The sequence below is a fragment of the Lagopus leucura genome, unplaced genomic scaffold (assembly GCF_019238085.1).
Source record: "Lagopus leucura isolate 7727_CA_CO unplaced genomic scaffold, USGS_WTPT01 Super-Scaffold_806, whole genome shotgun sequence".
In the NCBI taxonomy this organism is placed as follows: Eukaryota; Metazoa; Chordata; class Aves; order Galliformes; family Phasianidae; genus Lagopus; species Lagopus leucura.
This window is the reverse complement of record NW_024962260.1, coordinates 5300479-5324184: the sequence shown is the minus strand read 5'-3', so window position 1 is coordinate 5324184 and position 23706 is coordinate 5300479. Positions and strand designations below refer to the sequence as shown.

At 49.1% G+C, this 23706-nt stretch overlaps 2 protein-coding genes, 1 long non-coding RNA gene and 5 other non-coding genes across 8 annotated transcripts; 6 read left to right on the top strand and 2 right to left on the bottom strand.

The window, feature by feature from the left end:
• Positions 1-1216: 1216 nt before the first annotated feature.
• Positions 1217-2752, bottom strand: LOC122176845. Its single transcript, XR_006177852.1, has 2 exons — positions 1549-2752; positions 1217-1388 (listed from the first exon to the last, which is right to left on the bottom strand). It is a non-coding gene; the product is annotated as an uncharacterized LOC122176845 (long non-coding RNA).
• Positions 2753-2818: 66 nt separating this feature from the next.
• LOC122176980 (BRI3 binding protein) lies at positions 2819-8522 on the top strand. The gene is made up of 3 exons (XM_042866018.1): positions 2819-3010; positions 4216-4318; positions 4798-8522. Exons 1-3 carry the CDS (start codon positions 2819-2821, stop codon positions 5214-5216), a joined length of 714 nt encoding a protein of 237 aa, XP_042721952.1. The 3' UTR covers positions 5217-8522.
• A 257-nt stretch (positions 8523-8779) lies between these two features.
• On the top strand, positions 8780-20720 carry DHX37 (DEAH-box helicase 37). The gene is made up of 27 exons (XM_042865978.1): positions 8780-8888; positions 9488-9657; positions 9792-9904; positions 10249-10552; positions 10976-11124; positions 11375-11467; positions 11830-11926; positions 12238-12351; positions 12572-12673; positions 13150-13264; positions 13387-13482; positions 13885-13961; positions 14691-14829; positions 15069-15145; positions 15459-15691; positions 15833-15944; positions 16483-16589; positions 16706-16894; positions 17114-17238; positions 17520-17636; positions 17730-17902; positions 18279-18393; positions 18528-18665; positions 18979-19073; positions 19475-19548; positions 20023-20120; positions 20330-20720. Exons 1-27 carry the CDS (start codon positions 8780-8782, stop codon positions 20410-20412), a joined length of 3414 nt encoding a protein of 1137 aa, XP_042721912.1. The 3' UTR covers positions 20413-20720.
• Positions 20721-21245: 525 nt separating this feature from the next.
• TRNAA-UGC lies at positions 21246-21317 on the bottom strand. The gene has a single exon. It is a non-coding gene; the product is annotated as a tRNA-Ala (tRNA).
• A 112-nt stretch (positions 21318-21429) lies between these two features.
• On the top strand, positions 21430-21501 carry TRNAD-GUC. Its single transcript has one exon. It is a non-coding gene; the product is annotated as a tRNA-Asp (tRNA).
• Positions 21502-21793: 292 nt separating this feature from the next.
• Positions 21794-21866, top strand: TRNAF-GAA. The gene has a single exon. It is a non-coding gene; the product is annotated as a tRNA-Phe (tRNA).
• Positions 21867-22030: 164 nt separating this feature from the next.
• TRNAD-GUC lies at positions 22031-22102 on the top strand. Its single transcript has one exon. It is a non-coding gene; the product is annotated as a tRNA-Asp (tRNA).
• Positions 22103-22365: 263 nt separating this feature from the next.
• Positions 22366-22437, top strand: TRNAA-UGC. Its single transcript has one exon. It is a non-coding gene; the product is annotated as a tRNA-Ala (tRNA).
• The last annotated feature ends 1269 nt before the right edge of the window (positions 22438-23706 follow it).

Genomic DNA, 23706 nt, shown 5'->3' with positions numbered 1-23706 from the left:
GAGGGCTGGTTGCTGAGGGGTGCTGGTTGTAATCGTTTTCAGCTCACAAAGCAAGTTTGCATCCAAAAAGAAAACGTGGCGCCGAATGACCCGAGGAGGGACCCAAAAATTCTTCTCCCTGAGGTCAAAAAGGCTCGGTTTAAAGCAGGCCGCTCCAGTTGGAGGAGGAAGGAGCAGGTGGGGTTTGTGATAGAAGTCGAGTTTTAGGAACACCTGGCGCCCTTCTCATGTACGAACAGCAGTTGCACTGCTGCATCCTCGTTTTGGATCTGTCTCCCTGTACCTCAATGTTATTCCTCTTTTTCCTTATCCAAATAAAACATTTTTTCATCTTTCAAAAGTGGCTTCAGAGAAGCGGGGAGAAAAGGGAGAACGAAACCAGCAAAAGGAGCTCAAGGAGGAACGCAGTGACTGCTAACGATTCAGAAGCTAGATGAGAATAGTTAGAGGGAAAATAACCCAAATGAGGTTAACTGGAATTCACAATTTACAAATCTGTTCTTACCCTGGCTTTATACCTAATAGTGGTAATAATCGGCTACAAATTAAATCGCGGTTTGCGCTCTAGATTAGATTAAGAACCCTTCAAAGGACATTGCAGGAGTTATTAAGAGGAATGGTGATGATACTGCCTCACTTGTGGCACAACTAACCTGCAGCCAGCCTGTTAAATTAAAACAAGGGATACAATCACTGTGAGCTAACAGTTTTGTAATTATACCTCAGGGCACTCTGTGCTCAGGATTGATGGTGATCCACTGATCCAACAGCTGCATTAAGAAACTGTGCTCCAAATCCCCATATTCGGAGTGGCCACCAGCTGGTTAATTGGTCTGTAGGAGGGTGAGAATCTTGAGGCACAGCTGGCATTCTTGGGCTCAGCTGCCCTTGAGTGGTGCCTGAGGTAAGGGCAGCCAGAACAAAAAGCAAAAGCATCTGCAGAAAGTAGGAAGAAAAAAAAAAAAGAAAAGAAGCAGTGAAGCACAGCAGCCTCATAGAGATAACAGCAGAACGTGAATAAAAAGGGCACAGAAGGAGGTTGTATATAATAAGTTATGGCAAAGTGAGCTGTGAGATGAAGTAAAGGCAGAAAAAGAAGGGTTGGGGAGGTTAAGGACTGGTTCGCATCAACGCCACTCAGCTCTCTTAAAGGCTTTGCCAATTATTTTTCAATGTAAGAATGATTTTAAAAAGAGAGAACCCTGTGACACGATAATAGTTTGACATTGCAAAGACCCCAATTTATTCCCAAAGCTGTTAAGAATGTTGTTAGACCTCTCTGAATAAGAAAACACGTGCAGTCTCCAGATCAGGAAGCACAAGTGCTGGCGTGCTGCTCACACTGCTCATCCTCAGGGGAAGATCCTTCTAGAAGCCTCACAGTTGTCCTAATAAAAAGTTCAACGTGGTTAAAGAAAAATGAGATCAATATTTCATGCCATGAGGCAATGTATTCTTTGAGCAGACATGGTTTCATTTATTTAAACAAGATAAAGGTGGAATATTGTGTAATTTCGTAAGAGCTGCGGTAAGGTGAGGTGAATTTACCTAAAATAGGCTCATTGAGACAGATCTGGAAATCTGTGATGTGCCAGGGGTGATTCCCAAATTAACCTGACCTCTTGTGAAGGACAGCCACGATCACAGCTTCCAAAGACAGCCTCTAAAATTGGCCCACAGGCATCTGCAAAGAGCGGACGGAAGGAAACAACAAACATTTTGCAGAATGGATTTTGGGGGAAATACTCCCAATGAAAATTCACACAGGGAAATAGGAACTGTCCCAGATCCTCAGCATCAAGACCTGCTGGACCAGAAACAGCGCAAGGAGATCCAGAAGAAGCCATGCCAGCTGAGAGCAAATGGAGCAATTGTAACTGGCACAGAAAACAACATTTGTGACATTTAATTAAATTGCAGATATGTTTTGCTAATGCGAAATTTTTACATGGAGGAAATGCCCCCAGAGTGGATGCTGTATGCTGGGAATCAATGCATGACACCGAGGGCAGATAACCAGAGACCCCCTGACAACCTCAAAGTAACTGTTATCCACTGCCAACTCATTTTGGAGAGCACGACACAGATATCAGCGTATGTACAGGTATGACCAGGTCCAGGATTAAAACAGAATGAAAGCAGCTTTTATGAAAATATAAAGAATCAATGTCCTACTGAAATCACGTGGGAGCCTAAGTGCCTCCCTGGGTCTGAGCCCAGAGCCTTCAGGGCCAAATATAAATAAAGGCTGAAAGGCCTGAGCTATTCTGCTAAATGTGAAAATAAGCATTTTGGCCAGACTAAAAGGCAATAAGAAAAATATCTATAATCTAAATGTCTGCTTGACTACTTTGTAACAAGATTTAGGCCCAGCCACGAGTTTAAGCATCAAGGACATGGTTCCAGTATCAGAAAGAGATACGAAAACCTGAGCCACAGGTGCGCCCTGAGGCTGTAGAGCTCCCATGGAAGGGGCAGACAGGAGCAGAGTTTTCTCTATGGGGGAGTGCAGTTATCAGAGCAGAGATCCCCAGCGAATGCTGTACACGCACGGTCACCTCCCCAGACACAACCGCAACTCCTCGCCGTGCTCACGTCCCGGCTAGGTTTCGCTACCCAGAAGCTGCAGGTAACGCTGCCCAACTCGCACTGCTGCGCTTTTGTTGCTCCGATCGCTGGGAAGGACCCACGTGAAACCGATCCGATGGAGCCGCACCGCCCCGGCTGCCCGCGCCCCGCCCCAAGGACGGCGGCGGACCTCGCGGCGCGGCCTGAAGGCGGCGCTATAACCGCGGCGCAGCGTGCAGCGCGGGCAGCCATGGCGGCGGGTCGGCTGCCGGCGGTGCTGCTGCTCCTCGCCCTGCTGCTGGGCGGCACGGTGGGGCCCGGCGCTCGGGCGGCGCGGAGCCGCGGCGCCGAGAAGCAGAACAGCTTCCGCCGAGCCGCCAGCGGCCTCTACCAGGGCGTCAGCGGCCTGTTCGGGGAGGACAACGTGCGGGCCCTGCAGAAGGTGAGGCCGCTCTTCCCGTTTATACGCGCGCACCCGCGCTGCCTCCCCTTCCCCGGCTGTCAGAGGGCCGCGCGGCGCATGGCGAGAGGCCGCAAGGAGCGAAGCCCGGTGCCGGGCTCGGCCGAGCGGCGGGAGCCGGGCTTTGGGAAGGGGAGGCGCGCGGCGAGCCGCAGCGCGACGGTGGCGAGGAGACGTCCGGTTAAAGCCGTTCCGGGTGGCGGAGGCCGGCGGCTGTCCGCAGGAGCCCTCCGGCCGGGATGCGGAGCGTGCTGCGCTCTGTGGGTGCGCTGGGGAAGGAAGCGGTGCTGAGCCCTGGCGTGCCCCGGCGCATCTCGGTTCCTCGATGAAAACGCGATTCTCTGGCATGCTCTACCATATCCGTCGTGTTTTCTTTAAGCCTCTGAACGATGCACAGCGAACAAAGTGCGTTTTTAAAGTCTGTTAACCTGCAAGTTTGCATGCTAAAACACCTTAATAAGAGCAACTGTGCCGACTAAGTTTGTGATTACAGAATCACAGAATGGCCGGGGTTGGAAGGGACCTCAAGGATCACAAGTCTCCAACCCCCCGCCACAGGAAGGGCCACCAACCTCCCCATTTAATACCAGTCCAGGCTGCCCAGGGCTCCATCCAGCCTGGCCTTGAACACTTCCAGGGATGATGGGGCATCCACAGCCTCCCTGGGCAGCTGTTCCAGCACCTCACCACCTTCATAGGAAAGAACTTCCCCTGACATCCAACTGAAGTCTCCCCTCCCTCAACTTAAAACCATTTCCCCTTGTCCTGCTGTTATCTACCCTTTCAAAGAGTTGACTCCCCTCCTGTTTATAGGCTCCCTTTAGATACTGAAAGGCTGCAATGAGGTCACCCCACAGCCTTCTTTGCTCCAGGCTCAACAAGCCCAGCTCCCTCAGCCTGTCTTTGTAGATAAGGTGATGCAGCCCTCTGATCATCTTTGGGGCCCGGGACAGCCTGAGCTGGAGGGTGGTGGCCCTGCCCAGGGCAAAGGCTGGGACTGGGTGCTCTAACACAGGTCCCTTCCAACTCAAGTCCTTCCATGGTTCTCTGGTTCAATTTTTTTTCTTGGGGTCTTCCAAATATTCTGCAGTTTCTGCTGCATGACTTACAGTTCTGCTCATGACTAGTAAGTTGCAATAATTGAGGGGTTTTATTATTCTTTCTTAATTTTCAATTTTATTTCTCAGTTTTTCTCAAGGTTGACGGAGAGGTTTGTGAATGGGGTGGATGTATTAATGGACACGTTCTGGAGAATATGGACTGATTTGTTAGATGTTCTTGGAATTGATGGTAAGTGTGATGATGCCATTTAACCCCTGAGCTGTATCAATCCGTGTCATTGCACACAAACATAGGCTGAGTGGGAAACTGTGTTGTATCATTGTACATAGAACATTCACCAGTGGTATCTCTGCCTACTTCACGTGATTTTGACTGTGCTATCGTGGCCTCCAAACCAGAAGCTTAAACCCAACTGTTGTGTTTTGGTGTGAGTGCTTATAGGATGTCTGTAATAGGGTGACGGGTCACGGTCAGCTCTTTGGTATTGTCATTGAATGGATGCAAATAGTATGGAACAGTGCATGGAAATGAAGGAGAGGCGCAGAATCTTCTTTAAGAGCATTAATTAAATTGCATCATTAGAGCTGGGCCAGTGATCAGAGAAAGATCCATCCAGAAATGGGTAACTGAAGCTGTGCTCATGTTTCCGCCGTTCTCTCTTGTATGTGTGCTTGTTAACACGCTGTACATTTCCCTTTGTTTTTCAGCCTCCAACTTGACTCACTATTTCAGCCCAGCAGCAATTGCCAACAACCCGACCCGGGCTATTCTGCTCATCGGTGCCATCTTACTCGCCTATTGGTTTTTATCTCTCTTCCTCGGATTCTTCTTCTATCTCCTGCACATGATCTTCGGCCGTTTTTTCTGGATTGCGAGGGTTGCCCTCTTCACCCTCTCGTGCATTTACATCCTGCAGAAGTACGAAGGCGACCCGGAACACGCGGTGCTGCCTCTCTGCTTCGTGGTGGCTGTCTACTTCATGACGGGGCCGGTGGGATTTTACTGGAGGAGAAACAGCAACAGCAGCCTGGAGGAGAAGATGGACCACCTCGACAGTCAGATCAGACTGCTGAACATACGTCTGTCCAGGGTGATTGAGAACCTGGACAGAGGCGGTGACCAATGACCCCACCCCCATAGACCACCGTACACCAGCTCTAGAAAGTTCCTAAGCACTGTCTCATTTGAAGTTACAGAGCAACAAAACATCACATGGTAAAAAGTGTGCAGAGTTATAACTTTTCATCATGTGTAAGACTAATTGATCTAGATTACACACTCAGCCATTGTACTTGTAGGAAAGAGAATTAAGCCGTATATTCAGAGTTTTATCCAGTACTAGAATTTTATCAGTAGAGAAACGCTTACTTTTACAAGCATTTAAAAACATCTTTTGTAAATTTTTTATAAAAGCAAATCGAGTAGTCTTTAAAATACTGAAATTCAGCTAAACATATGCAAATTTGACACACAAAGTTAAAATCTAAAGCTACCGAACACTTCTGTTGAGAGGTAACTGCTGTGGGTCCACCCTTTGCTGTTGTTGTTTGTTTGTGCAAAGTCTCAAATGGTTTTCTCTTACTGTTGGCTTATTTCATTGCCTTGAAGTTGTCTTTCGTAGAATATAAAGTAATTTTCTGGTATCCAGGCCATAAAATTCACGCCCTAGATTTTAACAGGAGGCAGAGAATAAGGGAGAAGGATGATTTATTAAGTTTCAGGTCCTTAAACGCCAGTCCCACATAAGGAATTGAGAAGTGCACGTGTGGCTTTATTTCATTGCTTTTCTTATCAGGAACTTAGATTTTGACATCCGAAAGGAAATCCGATTTAATTGATTGACACAAGAGGAAAAGGTGTAGCGTGGCAATCTGTAATTCCTGTCTGACCTTCATAGTGAAGTGTTTTTCAAGCATCAATGCGTAGGATGGAATAATGCAGTTTTTAATCTTGGGACCCATTTACACAAAAGAAGTCAGCGGTTAAACCACTTGCAAATGCATTGTTGCTGAAAGCTTTCTCAGGACCAATAAGTGGCAATAAATTACCTGCAGGAAGATCTGGATTTCTTTTCTAAAATTGTTTTGTAGGCGCTTTTATCCTGAAGTCTGTGTCCTCAATATACTGGGCTTTGGGGAAGCGAGTCTCCTCATGGAAAGGTGTGCTAAACAAAGCCACGTAGGAGCTTGGAGCAGCTGTATTTTGAAGGATTTATGTGTTTGTAATCTTGTGATTAAGTAGCTTGGTAGGTGAGCACTGGTTTTGTACAGTTTGAAATGTGCTGAAACAAAGGTGACCTCAGGGAGGGAAGTCAGTCAGAGGTTTGTAACCGATGGCGCTGAGTGCTGAGCACAGTGACAGTGCCAGCAGAGGTAAAAATGGGCCACAACTGAGGAACAACGCCTTGCCTAATTTCTGAATGGTAGGTTAAGAGAACCCGCAACAAGAACTGGGTCTGCAGCAGGGACTGGCCTGAAAGCAATGGGAGCAAATCCACGTGGCTGCTGAGTGGGGCCGCGGCTGCCCGGGCAGGGCCTCAGTGTGCTGCTTTACTGAATGTATCGTGGGCTGAATTGTTTTTTTCCTTTATGCTGAAGTTTAATGCTCTTCTGAAAAAGCGTTTTACTTGCCTAATCTCTTCTGGTCTGTCTGTGGCATTTACGTGAATGGCTCTTTTATAATCCATTCTTATGGCCTTCGTGTCAACCTGCAGTCGCTGAAGTTCGACGTGGTTGAAGTTGATATGCAGTTGGCACTGCTGTAACGCAATTTAATTTTTTTATTGCATCTGCAGTTTCCTCTGAGTCTCATTTTTCAAGAAATACATGGTTAGAGTTGCAAAGAAGCCGCTTTTTTGCAACTTAAAATCCTTCCCATAAACAGATAAGCTCTATGGAGACAAATAATCTGCCTTGCGAAGCTGAGCATTGGAATGACGGTGTATTCATTTGTTACAGCTCATTTTCTGTAGTATTGCAGAGTCTTCCCTGTAAGCTCTGGTTTTGCTGCTGTTGTGCACAGAGGACTGAGCTAAGCACCACCGTGGACATTAGGAATTGGTTAGCAAAGGTGGTCACGTCTCTTAGTTTTGCTAAATCTGAGGCCTGAGGACCAAAGTCTGCAAACCTTACTCCATTGCCTTCAGTAGGACTATGTGCATGAGTCAGATTTGCATAGATTGTATTTTACATAATCCATATTTAATGTTGAAGTTAAAAATGCTGAATCGTTTATATATTAAGAGCTGTCTATTATAAAGATTTCTTTACAAATACTGTATGAAACTTAATTTGGATTATAGTTTCTCCCTGTGTCTCTAATCGTTTATTTTAGTTTTGTAAAAATCAGCCCTCCTGTATTAATTCTCTTAGTTTTGATCGCCCTGCTGCTTGGAAAAAGTATTTTTGTATTTACTTGCATCCCATGTATAGCAAAATGTTATGTGAAGAGCAGTATATATAAAATTGGATATTTTTAATCAGTATTTTTCCCAGCACTCAGTTTTCACGTTAGCCAAATTCAGAAGTAATCATTTTTTTTAAAGCACAATCTAGTCTTCAATATATATACTTTAAAAACGCTCTGTATTTTTAAACATGCACTGTAGTGAAAATGCTTTTGAGATATGAATGTGGTATTTAACCTCTTTCAACTTACTTTTGTAAATACCTTTTACAGATACTTTCCATTCCAAGTCATGTAGTTGACCCACCAAGTGTTGGCTCTGATTCGTAGACCTCGTTCAGTGACTGGTTGCACTGCTTTGCTGTTGCCATGAGTGTGAGCATCTCGGTTAGGCGTGCAGGTACGGGCTGTGTTGGTGGCACAAGGAGAGCCCCGATCCCACAGCTGCCAGCCTGGCTGTAACACAGCACACAGCACCGGCTGTGGGCTCCACGCCGCCTGGTACCAAATTCCAAGGCGGGTCTTCAGCGTTCTGAGCTCCGTGCTTTGAGGCCCGATGTTTGAAACTACCGTTGTGTTCTCAGTGCATTGGCATTTTTGTTCAAATGACGCTTGTAGGGATTTCCTTGCAGGTAGGCACCTCACCTGTAGATAACCGACCCGTCGCACGCAGACTGTAACGCTTCTCCAAGTGCTGTTGGGTGTCGGAGTGCCTTGTGTGCCCTGCTGTGGCTCAGTGCTGTGTTAGTGCGTCCTCCAACTCGTGGCTCGCTTTTAAGATGTGTTGCGTAGTGAATGTGGAACATAGACCAGTGTGTAACCGTAGCTCTTGGTGGTGTAGAAGTTTAGGTGTGATTTGCTCACGTACCGATCTGTATTTGGCAGCTAATGACGTGAATGACCACGAGTTCTCTTTGTCTGGGCTGGAAAACAAAAGGTTTTGTTGTATCCGCATGTATTTTAAACTTTTGGATAATTCCACCCAACTGTGATGACAGCACATTAAAAGTTGATCTTTTCTTTTTAACTGGACTGGTGTTTGCTGCGGTGGGCCGGGGGGCGGGATGGCTGTCTTGGTGACCCACGGCCCCGAGCCCTGACGGTGCCGAACGGCGCGCCAAGCGCTGCGGCCCCGCCCCCACCCCCTGGGCCCCGCCCCCTAAGCAACAAGCCACGCCTCTTTTCTGTGCTGCGCCTGCGCGTACGCGTCGCCCTTCCTCGCGAGACCGCGGTGCCCGGAAGTGGGGCTGCCTGGCACTGCACGTGGGCCGGGCCGGTTCCGATATGGGCCGCGCGCGGCGGCGGCACAACTGGAGGGCGCGGGCGGGATGCGGGGCCGAGCAGCTCCCTGCGGCTGGGGCCGAACCGGCGGAGCTGCAGCTGGAGCTGGGAGGTGCGCGGGGCGCAGTGCAGCTCGGGGTGGCTGCGGTGTCACCGCGCTGCTGTTGGGCCGTTACGTGGTCTGGAAAGGTCGTGTAGGATGGGTGGTAATGGCTCTGCATCACTTAGACTGTTCTTTACTAAGGCAATCCAGTTATTAAACTACCTCTGTGCTTAACACTTGTACTATCAAAGCCAATGTTTGTGGGTTTTTAAATCACTTTTCTTATGCAATTATTATCAAAGCATTACTAATGCAGACTTCTCTACTAGAAGTCGCTTGTCTCTGGTAGAGACTGTGATGTCACATGTGGCCCTGAGCTGCTCTACATCGTTTGGCTGTGAGGTTGCAAAAAAAGGAGGAAAGGTGCCGTCAGTGCTGTGCCATAAGCCTAGGAGATGAGCTGAGCAGCCACAGCAAGCATTGCAGCATTCCGCCCCCCATGCCATGGGGTTTTTGTTCCTACTGACAAGAGGGATTGGTTCTGACTGGCAGGGAGAGTTGTGTTTGCCTGGAGTGGCTGTATCCAGTACAGTGTGTGATTTGGCCACTGAGCAGTATGCTGACACTGGCCCTCTGGGTTCTGCTGAGTAACACATGGATGCTTGCAGATGGGGCACCACTGAAGGGAATTGATGGGAGCAATGCCCTGGTCCTGCCAGCAAAGAAAGAGAAGAAAAAGAAAGCACCGAGTGTTGTGCAACAGCAGAAGAAACCTCTCAGCAGGAAACAGAAGAAAAACTTGCAGAGAGTTTTAGAACAGAAGGAAAAGAAAAAACAGGTACAGTGCTGCTTGTGAGTAATTCTGGCATTGGTTCCCCCTCTTCAAATGGTAGTTAACTTGGGAGCCAATCTTTAAATGAAATTACTTCCCGCTGACTATCAGTACTGACTGCAGTTGGTTTTCCCACGCAGCGCGCTGAGCTGCTGAGCAAGCTGAGCGAGGTGCAGGCTTCCCAGGCAGAAATGAAGCTTCTGTACACCACTTCTAAGCTTGGCATCGGGGGACGCATGTATCAGCCCAAAAGGTAAAGCAGTGCGGGGAGAAAACCTTTCTGACTTACTGCTGTGGTTGTGGCAACCTTTGCATCTTTCTTTTCTCGCTCTGCCTGAGGAACCTGTCTTAGTGCTGCATGATGCCCACCAGTTCTTTCTCCGGGTTTGGGCTCACCCAGTGACTCAGTGGTACAATGTTTGCTGTACAAGATGTGTGAATTCCGCAGTTCTTGAACGCCTTTAGGGCCAGTGACCCCATCACCTCTCTGGGCAGCCTGTTTTTTTCCTAGTGTCAGTATGAATCTCCCCTGGTGCTACTTAAGGCCATCACCTCTCATCCTGTCGCTGTAGTTCACGTGGTGGTGTGTTGTTTTAGGGTATTGCAGGAGCCAGGCACTGCTGTACCTGAGAAGATCAGGAGCATCAGCGGTGCAAATAAGAGAAGACACAGCTCAGATTCAGAATCAGAGCCTGAGGATGGATCCGATTGCTCTGAGGAGAAGAAAGAAGAGAACCAAGAAATTGAAAAGCCTTCAGCCAGTAATGTGAATTGTGCTGGGAAGCCAGAGGAAGACACGAAGAAGCCCATGGTGAGCCAGCAGGCTGCTCCTGCTGTGTCCAGCAAACCATCGTGCAAGCCTGCGGTTTTTGTTCCAGTGGACAGATCTCCTGAGATTCAGGTGAGGCTGAGCAGTTACCTACAGGCTTAGAAATGAATCTCGCAGTTCACTGCAGACACTACCATTCTATTCCATTTGATGTGAGTAGGCTGTTCTCCAGAACTGGGAAGAGTTCTGTGTGTCTTTGAACGGACACAGCAGGGTTATGGAAGGGCTCTGTTAGAAATGCGGTATTGATAAGCTCAGGAGATTCTGTAGTTTCACAAATTAAAGTGCAGAAACTTGTGGCTGCTTTCTGTGAAGCTGTTTGGGTGAGTCTAGTTCTGGGCATGGCAGTGGTTCTAGGCATTCACTGGTTTGAAGCTTTTTGAGCCTCAAACCTTGCAGAATTCCTGTTTGGGGATTTTGTCATCTGAGCTAGGAAACGCTTTTCAATCCTTGGGAGGACTAAATGATGTGTGTAAACCATGTGTTTTATTTTAGGAAGCAAGACTAAAGCTGCCCATTCTGGCTGAAGAGCAAGTCATCATGGAAGCCATTAATGAGAACCCCATTGTCGTCATATGCGGAGAGACGGGCAGTGGTAAAACCACCCAGGTCCCCCAGTTTCTCTATGAAGCTGGTTATACCAGGTAGGAGTTGTCTTTTGTATGCAGCAAATGTAGCTACAAAAGTTGAGGCTGAGCTCGGTCACTTCTGATTTGTCTCCTGCATTCTGAAGTGGCTGAACTGGGAGCTCACTCTTTGATTTGCAGTGGCCCATGCTGAAGGAGCTTTTAAAAACCAGAAGGCAGTACAGCTGTGACTTGCAAAACCCTTTGCACATAAGTAATCTTTTGAAACCTTTAAACAACCCCCCCTTGTTGTTCTTTGTCCCTTTAGTTCAGATGGCATCATTGGGATCACGGAGCCCCGGCGTGTGGCTGCAGTGTCCATGTCTCAGCGCGTCGCTAAGGAGATGAATTTGTCACACAGGTGAGAAGGAAACCTGCTGGGACCTTGCTGGGAAGGCTACACTGAGATGCACTGCACATGTGATAGATTGAAACAGAAATGTGTGTGTTGCTGTTCTGCCTCTGGTGAGAATCTGTGGCAGGTTACTTACAGACTGCCGTGGTGGTATCTGTAGAAGCACATGCAGATGCATGGGGTGGAATTGCTGCATATCCCAGGTTCTGGTGTCTGTTGTGTGTGAGGCCCTGGTGGGCTGTTGGGGTGCATCTTTTCGTATGTTGGCATCGAGTCCTCATTTTGTTAGGCTGAAGGCTGCTTCCTGACCTGCACGCTAATTTCCTGCTTCCCTCCATGCCTTGTGTCTCTCCGCTATTCCCTCACAGAGTGGTTTCGTATCAAATACGATATGAAGGAAATGTCACAGATGAGACACAAATCAAGTTCATGACAGACGGTGTGCTGCTGAAAGAAGTGCAGAAGGTGAGGTACTGCCCTTGCTGCTGGGAGAAGAAAGGGATCTTCAGGCAGAGGAGGTGCCAGCCAAGTTGTGTGGGTTTGTTGCCAGCCTTCCGACCAAAATCCCTTTCAGCACTGAGAAGTCTCTCAGTTGGGGTTCTCTTGCTATGTAAAATGAGAGCAGGAGTCTTGGGAACTAGGCTGCTTCGCATGGCCTTGAGAGTTTGGGTCTGTGCTACACTGCCTGCGCAGGACTGCGCCTGAGTGTGGCAACGAGGGGAAATGCCTGTGACTCAGATGAGGCTTCATGCAGTGCGATCGATTTTTCTTCTCAGGATTTTCTGCTGTTAAAGTACAAAGTGATCATTATTGATGAAGCCCACGAGAGAAGTATGTACACGGATATCCTGATAGGGCTCTTGTCCCGCATCGTGCCTCTTCGGGAGAAGGTGAGAAGCTGCGGGGCAGAAGGCACACGAGGAAGGGGTGCCAGTATATAACTTTTCACACAGTATCTGCTTGCAGTGCCACCAGGCACAAGTAATTAAATTTTCTGGCTTATTAGAAAACACTCGTGTCCAATGCTGCCAATAGTTCTTGCGTTGTGTGCTGTATAGCCTAAGTGCCACATGCTTGCAGGCAAAGGCTGACAGCTGTGTGTCCCTGCAGAAAGGGCTGCCGCTGAAGCTGATCATCATGTCAGCCACCCTCCGCGTGGAGGATTTCACTGACAACGCCAGGCTGTTTGCTGTCACACCTCCTGTTCTACAGGTACGGTTCTTCTCGCTGGGATCTGTGCCAGGTGGAGCAGCTGAAAATACAGCGGGGGTTTCCTCTATGAAATAAGAAATGAGATGCTCTAAACTGCCCATTTCGTGCCTAAATCTTTTGGATGTCAGTTTAAAGTATGGGTTTGTTCTGGTTATACTGTTCTGTCATTTGGGACTCAGTGGTTTTCTCTCCACTTCTATTAGAGAATTTGCCCTGGCAGAATTGGATTACTTTGGAAGACTGGAAGTTATGGTTAGGAAGCCTCAATCCAAGAGAGAATAGTTGAGTTTCCCTCTTGGTTTCATGGTGTTCAGCATAGCCAACACAGATCACTTACATGGGTCCTGTGGTTTGTAGGTTACCAAACCAAAAGCTGCTCAGACTTCAGGATATGCATATCTAGTTCTGCCACGAGGGCTGCAGTGACTGTGCTGGCATTACAAATATGGCTTGTTTGCTGTTGGATTCTTCTCTAGGTGGATGCGAGGCAATTCCCTGTCACTGTTCATTTTAACAAGAAAACTCCCCTGGATGACTACAGTGGAGAATGCTTCCGAAAGGTGTGTAAAATCCATCGGATGTTACCCTCAGGTAAGGGCACTGTGGAGCCTCTCAAATTCTTCACACTTAATGTACCTGTAGAATTTTTTGAGCTTTTTTTTGGTAACTTAAGCAGTGGTGCCTGGCATTTAGAGTGACCTCATCTCTTGCAGGTGGGATTTTGGTGTTCTTGACAGGCCAGGCAGAAGTTCACTCTCTCTGTAGGAGGCTGAGGAAAGCCTTTCCCTTCCAAAAAACCAGCACTGCAGGTAATGCTAGTGAATAAGACCTGGGCTTAAATTAATGGAGTTAAACTTGGAATTGAATTAAATTCCCCTCTCTGAGAAATGAGCTTCCTTTGCATCTAAAATAAGAATTTTTATTTTAAAATTTCTCAAGACAAGGGTTGGGGGTAGGGTCTAGGATAGTGGAATTTCCCAGGATGGATTTAGAAAGCGAAATCCTGCCATAGCTCAGCTAGTTGTCTTCTCAAGCTCATGGCACATGCTTGCTGTGTGCTGCTCTTGGTCCTCAGTATGGCTCCTTGTCCCCTCTGCCTTCAGCAGTGCCTTTGGAATCCTGCAGGAGGTGGGAATGGGGCAGACTGTGCACTCCTTTTTCTGAGATGAAAGCATGCACAGCTAATGGTGATTTGATGGCTGTTTTTGTAGGAGATGATGATGACAGAAAAGAATCAGTGGAAGAAATGCGAAAATTTAAGAAATCAAGAAGGCAGAAGAAAGCTGCGGTACTGTGATGGCTGGGATTCCTCCCAGAGACAGAGCAGGGCCCTCCCTGCAGGAGAGCACTACTGCATACTGGTGTTTCTCACCACACTGGTTTAGGCTCGCATGAAGCCTTGTGGCCTGCATCGGTCCCTGCAGAAATACAGTAGCACTGCTTGCACTCCTAAGTACTGCCTTACAAGCAGCAGAGTGCTAAAATGTGTCCCTGGATACTGTGGGTAGGAGACAGATTTGAGCTAAGTACTGACCTTAAAACGGTAATGGAAGGAGTTGCAGACTTGCTGTCTCCAGGGCTGCCTCTGCTCTGGCTACTTGTTACCCAGAATTGAGTCTGATGTGTCTGTGATGGATGGTAGCATTTGGCTTCTGCCCAGCTCCCACATGCACTGTGCTGGGAGGAGATCTTGATGCTGCAGATGCACTGTCTGCTGGTCTGGGGTCCTGGTAGCTGGAGTGGTGTGAAGAAGTGTTACCCTTTGCTAATGCTCCCTGTGAAGAAACATGGCTCAGCACAGAATGCTGTTTGAAATTGTGACTTGGGCTGTCCCCTGACTCTCACAGTTAAGAAATGCTGAATCTTAGCCTTGAAATACTGACAAAATTTCCCAATCTCTGTTGAATCTCTGTCAACAAGTGCTTGGAATAAAAGCTCAGCTTTGCTTTCAGAGCTGTATGAAATGCTGTCTGTGTTCCCACTTACACTTCATTGTCTTCTTCCCCATCTTCCTCAGACACTTCCCCAGATCAATCTGGACAGTTACGCTGTTGTACCGGTGGATGAAGGAGATGAAGACAGAGATGCTGACACTGATGATGATATTGCAGGATCTGATGTTGACCTCGACTTAGGAGATGGAGACTCAGAAGAAGGTTGGCATTCACCTACAGTTAGCTGTGAAACCTGTGACATAAAATAGCTGTCCCTTGCTAGGCTGGTGTGACAGCACATTGGGTCTGCATAATGGAAGAGTGAAGTTTTTCTGATTGAGATTTATGCCAAGTAATTTGTTGCTGCTTTTTAACGAATTATGTTCCTGGAGACATCACTGGGGATAAGCCTAGAAGCTGACTTACTATGTATTAAAGATTATTGCTTTGTTTCTTCACAGAAGAGAAATCAGATTCATCCCTTCCTCTTTATGTGCTCCCTCTCTACTCTTTGCTAGCACCAGAGAAACAAGCAAAGGTAAAGGATTCACTGTCACAAAAACAAATGACCCTGACTGATAGGTGGCATTGCTGTCTTAAGCCTGTTGTTTTTGTGAGCTAAAAGGTCCATCTTGAACCACTGCCAGTGGGCAGACTGGAATGGCTCAATGGACAGGATAGGCTGGGTTTGGAGCAGGCATTGCTTGGCCTGTGCTCTCCCTGATGTCCTGGTCCAGTGGGCTGGGAGATGAAAAGCAATAGTCTGTAGCATGTCAAAATTACTCACAGCTATGGGATGCATCAAGGATTTTGTTGGCAATGCATTTCACACGCCCGTCTGTTTGTTGTAGGTGTTCAGGCCTCCTCCTCCTGGCACGAGACTCTGTGTTGTAGCCACCAACGTGGCAGAGACGTCGCTCACCATCCCAGGCATCAAATACGTGGTTGACTGTGGAAAGGTGAAGAAGCGTTTCTATGACAAAATCACCGGGGTTTCGTCCTTCAGAGTCACCTGGATATCTCAAGCATCAGCTAACCAGCGGGCAGGTCGTGCAGGCCGGACTGAACCGGGGCACTGCTACAGGTCAGCGAGCTGCTGGGAAGAGGGCTATGTAAATGTTACCCTCAACTGCCTTTTGATTTTGAATCCCTTGCCATTTTTTCGCACACATTTCATGAGTTAAGATTTCTTGCAAGTTTCCAAGCAGCATTTCTGGTCCACTAGGTTGTATTCTTCAGCTGTCTTCATGGACTTTGAGAAATTTTCTGCACCAGAAATTACAAAGCGACCAGTGGAAGACTTGATCCTGCAAATGAAGGCACTCAATATAGAAAAGGTGAGGTGTCAGACTGGCTCTGTGCTATGGAGCTCATTAAAGTAGTTGCCCTTTGGAGCCAGAAATGAACAGAAATCCACGTTAGAAATGAGGGTCCTGGGATTTGGTTTCCATTCTGTGAAATGCGGATGCTGTTACGAATTCAGCAGACCTTACCAGATCTGTTCTGGTCATAAGAGCTTTTGCATCATTTCACTGCTGAAAAGTCCCCTGTCAAAATGGGGATTGTGTTTGGAGCTATGTGTGTGCTTTCAGAAAGCACAGTGCTTAGAGTTGGACATTAAGCAGCCTGCTCTAGGCGGTGCCTGCAGTCAGTGCCAGCTGAGGGTCATGCTTGTTTTCACATTTCCTAATGGTTTTGTTCTAAGCATTTCCTCCTATTATATGTCCTTTCCTCTTGCTTCTGGCACACATTCTAAATGTTTTTCTTTGGTCTTTGTAATGGAAGGTGAGGTTTTCACTCCCTTCCAGGGCTTCTTACTGATCCAGATTGCCATGTCGGTCATGTACTGAGAGGCATTTTATTTGGTACTTGTAGGTAATCAACTTTCCATTCCCAACACCACCTCCAACAGAAGCACTTGCAGCAGCTGAGGAGTTACTGATAGCCCTGGGTGCCCTGAAGGAGCCTCCTATGACAGGAAGGTAATGGCTGTGGTACTCAACATATTTCCTTGTGGGGATAAAGCACCCACAAGGGCAGAAACACGGGTTTTCATGACTGCAGATGTTTCTTCATCGCATGACTTCTCTCCCCACAGGCTGAAGGAGCAGCAGGCAGCAAAGCTGAGCTGCCCTATTAGTCCCCTGGGCAGAGTAATGGCCACTTTTCCTGTTGCCCCCCGCTATGCAAAGATGCTGGCACTAAGCAGGCAGCATGACTGCCTGCCTTACACCATTACCATTGTGTCTGCCATGACTGTTCGGGAGCTTTTTGAAGAGTTTGACAGGTAAGTGAAGGAGCCCAATTCCCAGTCTATATGGAACCATAGCATCATAGGACAGCTTGGTTTGCAAAGGACCTTAAAGCCCATCCAATTCCAATGCCCTGCCATGGGCAGGAAAAACTCCCACTAGATCAGGCTGCCTGGGGCTCCATCCAGCCCAGTAGGGATGTTGATGCCTCTCTTGAGCACAATCTGATTCATGCTGTTCTGTGTTTCTTTTAGGCCAGCAGCAAGTGAGGAAGAGACAGTGAAGCTGAAGGGGAAGAAAGGAAGGCTTGTACAGATGCAGAGGATCTGGGCTGGGCAAGGGGAATTGCAGAAGCTTGGAGACCTCATGGTGATGTTAGGTATTGCACACAGAACTTTCCCTATGCTGATAACTTCCATTCTCCTCTCCCCATCACCCTGACCTCAGCTTTATACAAACCCATCCTGCTGTAGGACTGAGTGTAGAGGTGTAATTCCTGGGCTGATCAAGGCAGCGTCGAGGCATCATGGGCTGACAAATGGCCCTGGCTGAGTGGGAACTGCACTATGCTCATGCTGACTGGGACAGCACTGTGCCACAGTTGGTTTAATTAGAACTCATTTGTGAAGTTGTTTTCTCTGCTTGACTATTCGCTTCCAGGAGCAGTGGGGGCCTGTGAGTACTCTGGGTGTACTCCTAAATTCTGTGAAGAGAACGGGCTCCGCTACAAAGCCATGCTGGAAATCAGGCGATTGAGAGGGCAGCTGACAACAGCAGGTAATTGGATTCTAGGGGGAACTGTCGTCTTTTGGGAGCAAACCAGTCAGCTGAATCTTAACTCACCTTCTCTTTTTTCTTTTCCCCCTGCAGTGAACTCAGTCTGCACTGATGCTGGCCTCTACGTTGACCCGAAGATGAAGCCCCCAACAGAAGCACAAGCGACTTACTTGCGACAGATCGTATTGGCAGGGCTGGGGGACCACCTTGCTCGGAGGGTTCAGGCTGAGGAACTCCTGGACGATAAGTGGAAGAATGCCTACAAGGTAAACAGCTCAGCTTACCTGAGTTCCTCTTTGCTTGTGTCTGTAGGGCAGAGGGGCACTCTGCAAAGCCTGGGCTTCTGCCATAGGACTGTGTGTGTTGGCTTTCTCCAGCTTCTTGCCCCTGAAGTTTCCAGTGTTGCAGTTTCCAAGTCCTTGTGCAGGAATTGCTGTAAAAGAGTAAAAGGGCCATTAGTCCATCTCACAGAGTGCTTAATGTCCCCAGAGAAAACAGAACAGAAAAGAAAAGTGTTATTAAATGCCTCCATCGCTTAAGAAGTTATAAACGTGTATCCAAGAGTGAAATTTGATGCAATCAAGAAATGAGGTTGCCAGTAACTGTTCCTACTCTGCTTCAATCCTCTGTGCTTTCTTACAGACCGCTCTTCTGGATGACCCAGTGTTTATCCATCCAAGCTCAGTCCTTTTCAAGCAGCTCCCAGAGTTTGTGGTGTATCAAGAAATTGTTGAGACTGCAAAACTGTACATGAAAGGTGAGACTGTGTGTGATGATCCATTCTGCAGACTTGATTAGGAATGCAGAGCGGAAAACTTCCCTCATAGGACTGCTACTGAGTGGCAGCTCTTGGCAGCAAGGCTTCCTTCAGGTGTGTTTTCCCTTTCTCAGGTGTGTCTGCAGTTGAACCCGAGTGGATTCCTGCTCTGTTGCCACCATACTGCCACTTTGGGAAACCTCTGGAAAATCCTCCTCCATCGTACTGCCCTGAAACAGGCAGAATTCGATGTCACAGGCCAAGTGTCTTTTGTAAGCTTCTTACAATGTCTCTCTCGGTCATTTTGCCTGAGAGCTGCTCTGTAGTCAGTTACTGTAATGTCTCTTAGTGATGCTGTCCACAGTATCAAAGGGCAGAGCTCAGTTTGGACTCTTCAAAGGGCTTGACAGCGATTTGAGCAGATTCACAGGATTTAAAGTGTTTAAATGTTAATGTCTTCCCATTGGCATGGCAGTTTTATACCCATCACTAACTTTTGTTAAAGAGAGAGGCTGCCAGGGTTGGTGGTCCATGTGGGCATTTATATTCATCAGGTGTTGAGGAGACTTTGTGATCTCTTTCCAGATCGAGTTAGCTGGCAGCTCCCTGCTGTCGAGGTTGACTATCCAGAAGGTATCGACCGCTATAAATACTTTGCCAGGTTCCTGCTTGAAGGAAAGGTATGTGTGGTCAGGTTGCAACACTTCTTGGACATTAGCAGTGTTTTAGCCCAGTTTCTGAAGATGAGGCTTGCCAATGGCTGCTGGAATGTGCTAAACTTGGTGAGGTGGGATAGAGCTTGAAAATACAGAATAGCATGAGAATTAACTGGTGGGTGAAAGAGACCCAAATTTAAGTCCTGTTTTCTCAGAGGAAAAAGGCTGTAGTTCTTGTGTCTCCATTCTGAGAGACGAGTCATCAGGCAGGGCAATCAGGTCAAAGTTGGTATGGAGATCTGCAAGGGAGAGTTGGGGATACAGGATATGGGGCTGAAACCTACAGCAATTCAGGTTCTTTGATGATTGCTTCCACAGAACAATTTACCTTGTTTGTTATGTGCTTTCTGCAACGTATCTCACAGGTCATTGAGAAATTGGGTTCTTACAGCCAGTGTCTGCTCTCCAGTCCTCTCATAATGCTCAAAACGTGGTCCAAGTAAGTTGTGAAAAGCTTTTCTCCACTGAATGCTTTTAACTTTCTCAGAAAAATAATAACAAAAAATTAAACTCTGGGAAGGGTGTATGAGGCAGTGAGCTGAGGATTCCTTGCAGAGAGGTGAAAATTGTAATTTTGGGTGTTTGCTTTTGTTTTTTTTTTTTTGTTTTCTTTTTGTTTTTGTTTTTTTAATCAAGAAAAACTGTCTTGCAGTATTGTATGGGCTGGGTGGAAGCACACAATGCACTGTTCACACTGACCTCTGTGGGTGGCTCTGTACAAGTGCATGAGGGCTTTCTTGAGCTAAGGAAATGTCTCTGTATCCAGAGGCCTTGTGTTTACAGCTGTATTTAGCCCTCACTGATAACGAGCATGAATTCAGAAAAGTGAGCTGAACGCTGTAACTCTGCTAAACTGAGCTGATGGTCATTGCTTCATTGCTTTATGGTGCCGTTTTGTCTTGGACTCACATAGGCTTCAGCCCAGGACAGAATTCCTCCTGCAGGCTCTGGTTGCTGAAAACTGTGATAATCGTGATGCTTTGCTGGCTGCATGGAAGAAAAACCCCAAGTGTAAGTGACCTACTACTTAAATATTAGTCCTATCCGAGGACTTTGTCGTTTCTGAGGTACGTGTAAGGTGGGCTGTTTCACTTGATATACTCCAAATTTTTATTTTTTGAATAGAATCCATCATGCTGTGAGTTTTGATTCTTGTGAAGGAGCCAAATGGATGTTGATCAGTATTAGGCCATCTCACTGCTGCTCTCTTTCTATTCCAGATCTGCTCACGGCCTATTGCCAGTGGATCCCTGAGGTTATGCACGAGGACATAGCCAAGCAGTGGCCGCCAGTAGCACTGTGACACCCAGCTCTGTTCTTGGGACGCTCCTTTTCTCCAAAGTGTTTTTGGAGCATTGGTTTCCAGGAAGATCTGATGATCAGAAGGACTGCCTGGCCGCTAGCAGTGCCTTTCTGTGGCTCTTAGCTGGCTCTTGGCTCCAGTTTTCAGCCTGCTATGCTCTCAGAAGCCCCACCAGCTGTTTGGTGGGTGCTTTATATTGTTAATATTTGGATAATTTTATCCACTGTATTTTACCAGTTATGTTTTGCTGAAGTTTCTCTTTGGACTATATTAGTCATAGGGACTACAATAAATATATGTAATTCTTGGTTTGGATGGGAGAAATGTTTTCTACACAGTGCGTCGTAAGGAATGTTTGACCTTCGCAGGCCCTTCCTCACATGGTTCTGCAGGTTCCAAGGACTGAGCCTTCCCCTCATGCTGGGCTGGCTGCAGCCTCATAGTGCTGCCCAGTTGCTGCCTTTCGCCCTATAGAACTGTGTGGGGAAGAACTGAAGTGAGAAAATGTGTGGGTTATGTGAGTTATGTGAGTTACAGCACACTAAGAACTAGAGGTTTTTTGTTTCATAAGCTTTGGTGTTGTAGAGCCATGGTGCTCAGCACTAACTCCAGCAGCAGGGGTTGTAAATGCACTTTGCAGCCTGTTTGGGAGGGGGAAAAAAAACTAAGCGTGGTGTTGATTTACAAACAGCAAAGGTGAGATATTTATATATAGGGAGTCTTGGCGAGTGAAAGCAAGGTAGCTGGCTTTGCAGAGCGCTTCCTGCCTCTGAATCGAGGAAGGGGTGTGGAAGGTATGAAAGCGGAGCAGAAAAACGAAGACGGAAAAAACGTGGAGATGCCGGGGATTGAACCCGGGGCCTCATACATGCAAAGCATGCGCTCTACCACTGAGCTACATCCCCTTGCTGTACACGGGCTGCCCGCAGAATGTGGACATCGTTCAACAGCCATCGCGCGGCACCAGCTGACCCGCAGCCCTGTAGCAGGAGCAGAGGGGAATAGGGTGCGTGCCTGTCCTCGTTAGTATAGTGGTGAGTATCCCCGCCTGTCACGCGGGAGACCGGGGTTCGATTCCCCGACGGGGAGGCAACTAATATTTTGACCGCCGGCGCAGATTTTTCTTCTGGACGCCCCGGCACAGCGACGGCGCTCAGGGCCGTGGCGGGGGGCGGTTACCGCGGGGTGCCGGGGGCCTATCCGTTTTCCGGGGCTTTAGAGCAGAGCGATGGGAGATATGGGGAGGATCCCAGGCGACAGCCCACCCCGGAGCCGCGCACTGCCCCGAGCGGCCGTCCGCACGTGCTCGCGCCGCATCGAGCTCAGGGACGAGCGGGGCTGGGCGGGGTCGTATTCGCAGCCCGAGAGCCGTCGTCTCGCCGCCGAAATAGCTCAGTTGGGAGAGCGTTAGACTGAAGATCTAAAGGTCCCTGGTTCGATCCCGGGTTTCGGCAGAGCTTTCTTTTGTGCCTCGTTTGTTCCCCAGTTCCCCCCGCAGCTGTCGTTTTGCAGCAGAGCAGCTCGCAGTTCCCCCTGCCCAAGTGCTCTGGGCGGCAGCAGCACGCAGCGCCCGCGTGGGGCCGAGCTCTGGACAGGCCTCGGAAAAGGGTGCGCACCGTCCTCGTTAGTATAGTGGTGAGTATCCCCGCCTGTCACGCGGGAGACCGGGGTTCGATTCCCCGACGGGGAGGTAGTGGTTCTTTTTTGTTTCTTCCTGAGGTTTTTCCTCCACTTTTTCTCCCTCGAATTTTTCCGGCTTCCGAAGAGAAAAAAAAAAAAACAAAAACCACACACAGCCAGCCGCGCGCGCACACAGAACGCTTCTGTGCTCCAGGAGACACCCGAAGCCCGCACAGCGCCGCTCCCCGTCTGGCTCCGCGGCGCGCATCGTCCCCCGCTCAGACGAATGGACGAGGGAGCACTGCGGGTGGGGGGGGTGGGCAACAGAGGCAGGGGGATGTAGCTCAGCGGTAGAGCGCATGCTTTGCATGTATGAGGCCCCGGGTTCAATCCCCGGCATCTCCAGCGCCGCTTTGCGTTTTAGTGAGTTTTGTCATCGCTTTCACTCAGCAGCAGCTGCCGCGCTACAAGGCTCTCGGCGCGGCTTCCTGCGGCACGGAACGGCTCATCTGCCCCTCGGTTCTCCTCACCGCTCAAACACCACGTTCTCGTTTTTCTCGTTGCAAAGCACGGCTCTGCGAATGCACGGCGGCCCGCAAGTAGGAAGGCAGGAGGCGCCGAGCCGAGCAGCGCTGGTGCAGCACAGACCTGAGCCCGTGCAGATCTCACACGGCTGAGCCACCGGGTGCCTCATCTCCTCCGTTCCATCAAACTGCACAACTGCTCTGTTCACAGCAACCGTTATTTCTTATTTATGTTTGTGGCAGATCTCTCCTCAGCTGGCAGAGCCACGTCCCAGGACCACATTCTCACTTGACACACGGCGCTCCGCACCGGACGGATCCCGGCCGCGCTCTGTACCCCCCCGCATTGCGCGCCGAGCGCCGATCCCCTCCCAGTCCTCAGAGCCACATCACCGCGCCGCGACAGCCGCTGCTCCCTCCGCGCCCCGCCCCGCGCTCTCTGCCGCCCGCGCCGCACAGCGGTGGCAACGGCCGCGGGAAAGTAGTGCGTGGCGGAGTGATCTGAGCGGCGCGGGGCTGGAGGGAACGTGTGGCGTAGTTGGAGACTTAGGCGGGCCGCGGTGTGCCGTGGGTTTGGCCTGCGAGCGCCGTTGTGAGCGTACCGCTGGGATCAGCCGCGGCTCGGCGGGGAGGAGAGGTGGCGGGGCGCGTGTGAGGAGCGGAAGGGCCGAGCGTGTGCTGCTTGCTTGGACCGGAGAGCGCTGGGGGGGGGGAAACTGCGGCGGGCCAAGATGGCGGGCAGAGCCGGCAGCGTGTGGACGGGGTGTGGGCCGGCTGTTCGTTTTCCGCTCGCGGGCGCAGCGCGATCCGGAGACGGGATAGGAACAGGGAGCCACCGGGAAAATGGCGGCCGCGCAGGCGCAGCAGCGGCCCCAAGGATGGAGGAAGTGGGCGCGCGCCCTGAGCGGGAAGGGGAGGAGGCGCGTGGCCCCGCCCCTCGGAGTGTGGGCGGGTCCTCCTGTGACGTCACAGAGCGGCATGGGCGCTGCTTACGTCATCGTCTCGTGTGCTGACCTCCCTTCCAGACCAACATGCACATCTTCGTGAATACCCTGACTGGCAAAACCATCACCTTGGAGGTGGAACCCAGTGACACCTTCGAAATTGTCAAGGCCAAGATCCAGGACAAGGAGGGCATTCCCCCTGAACA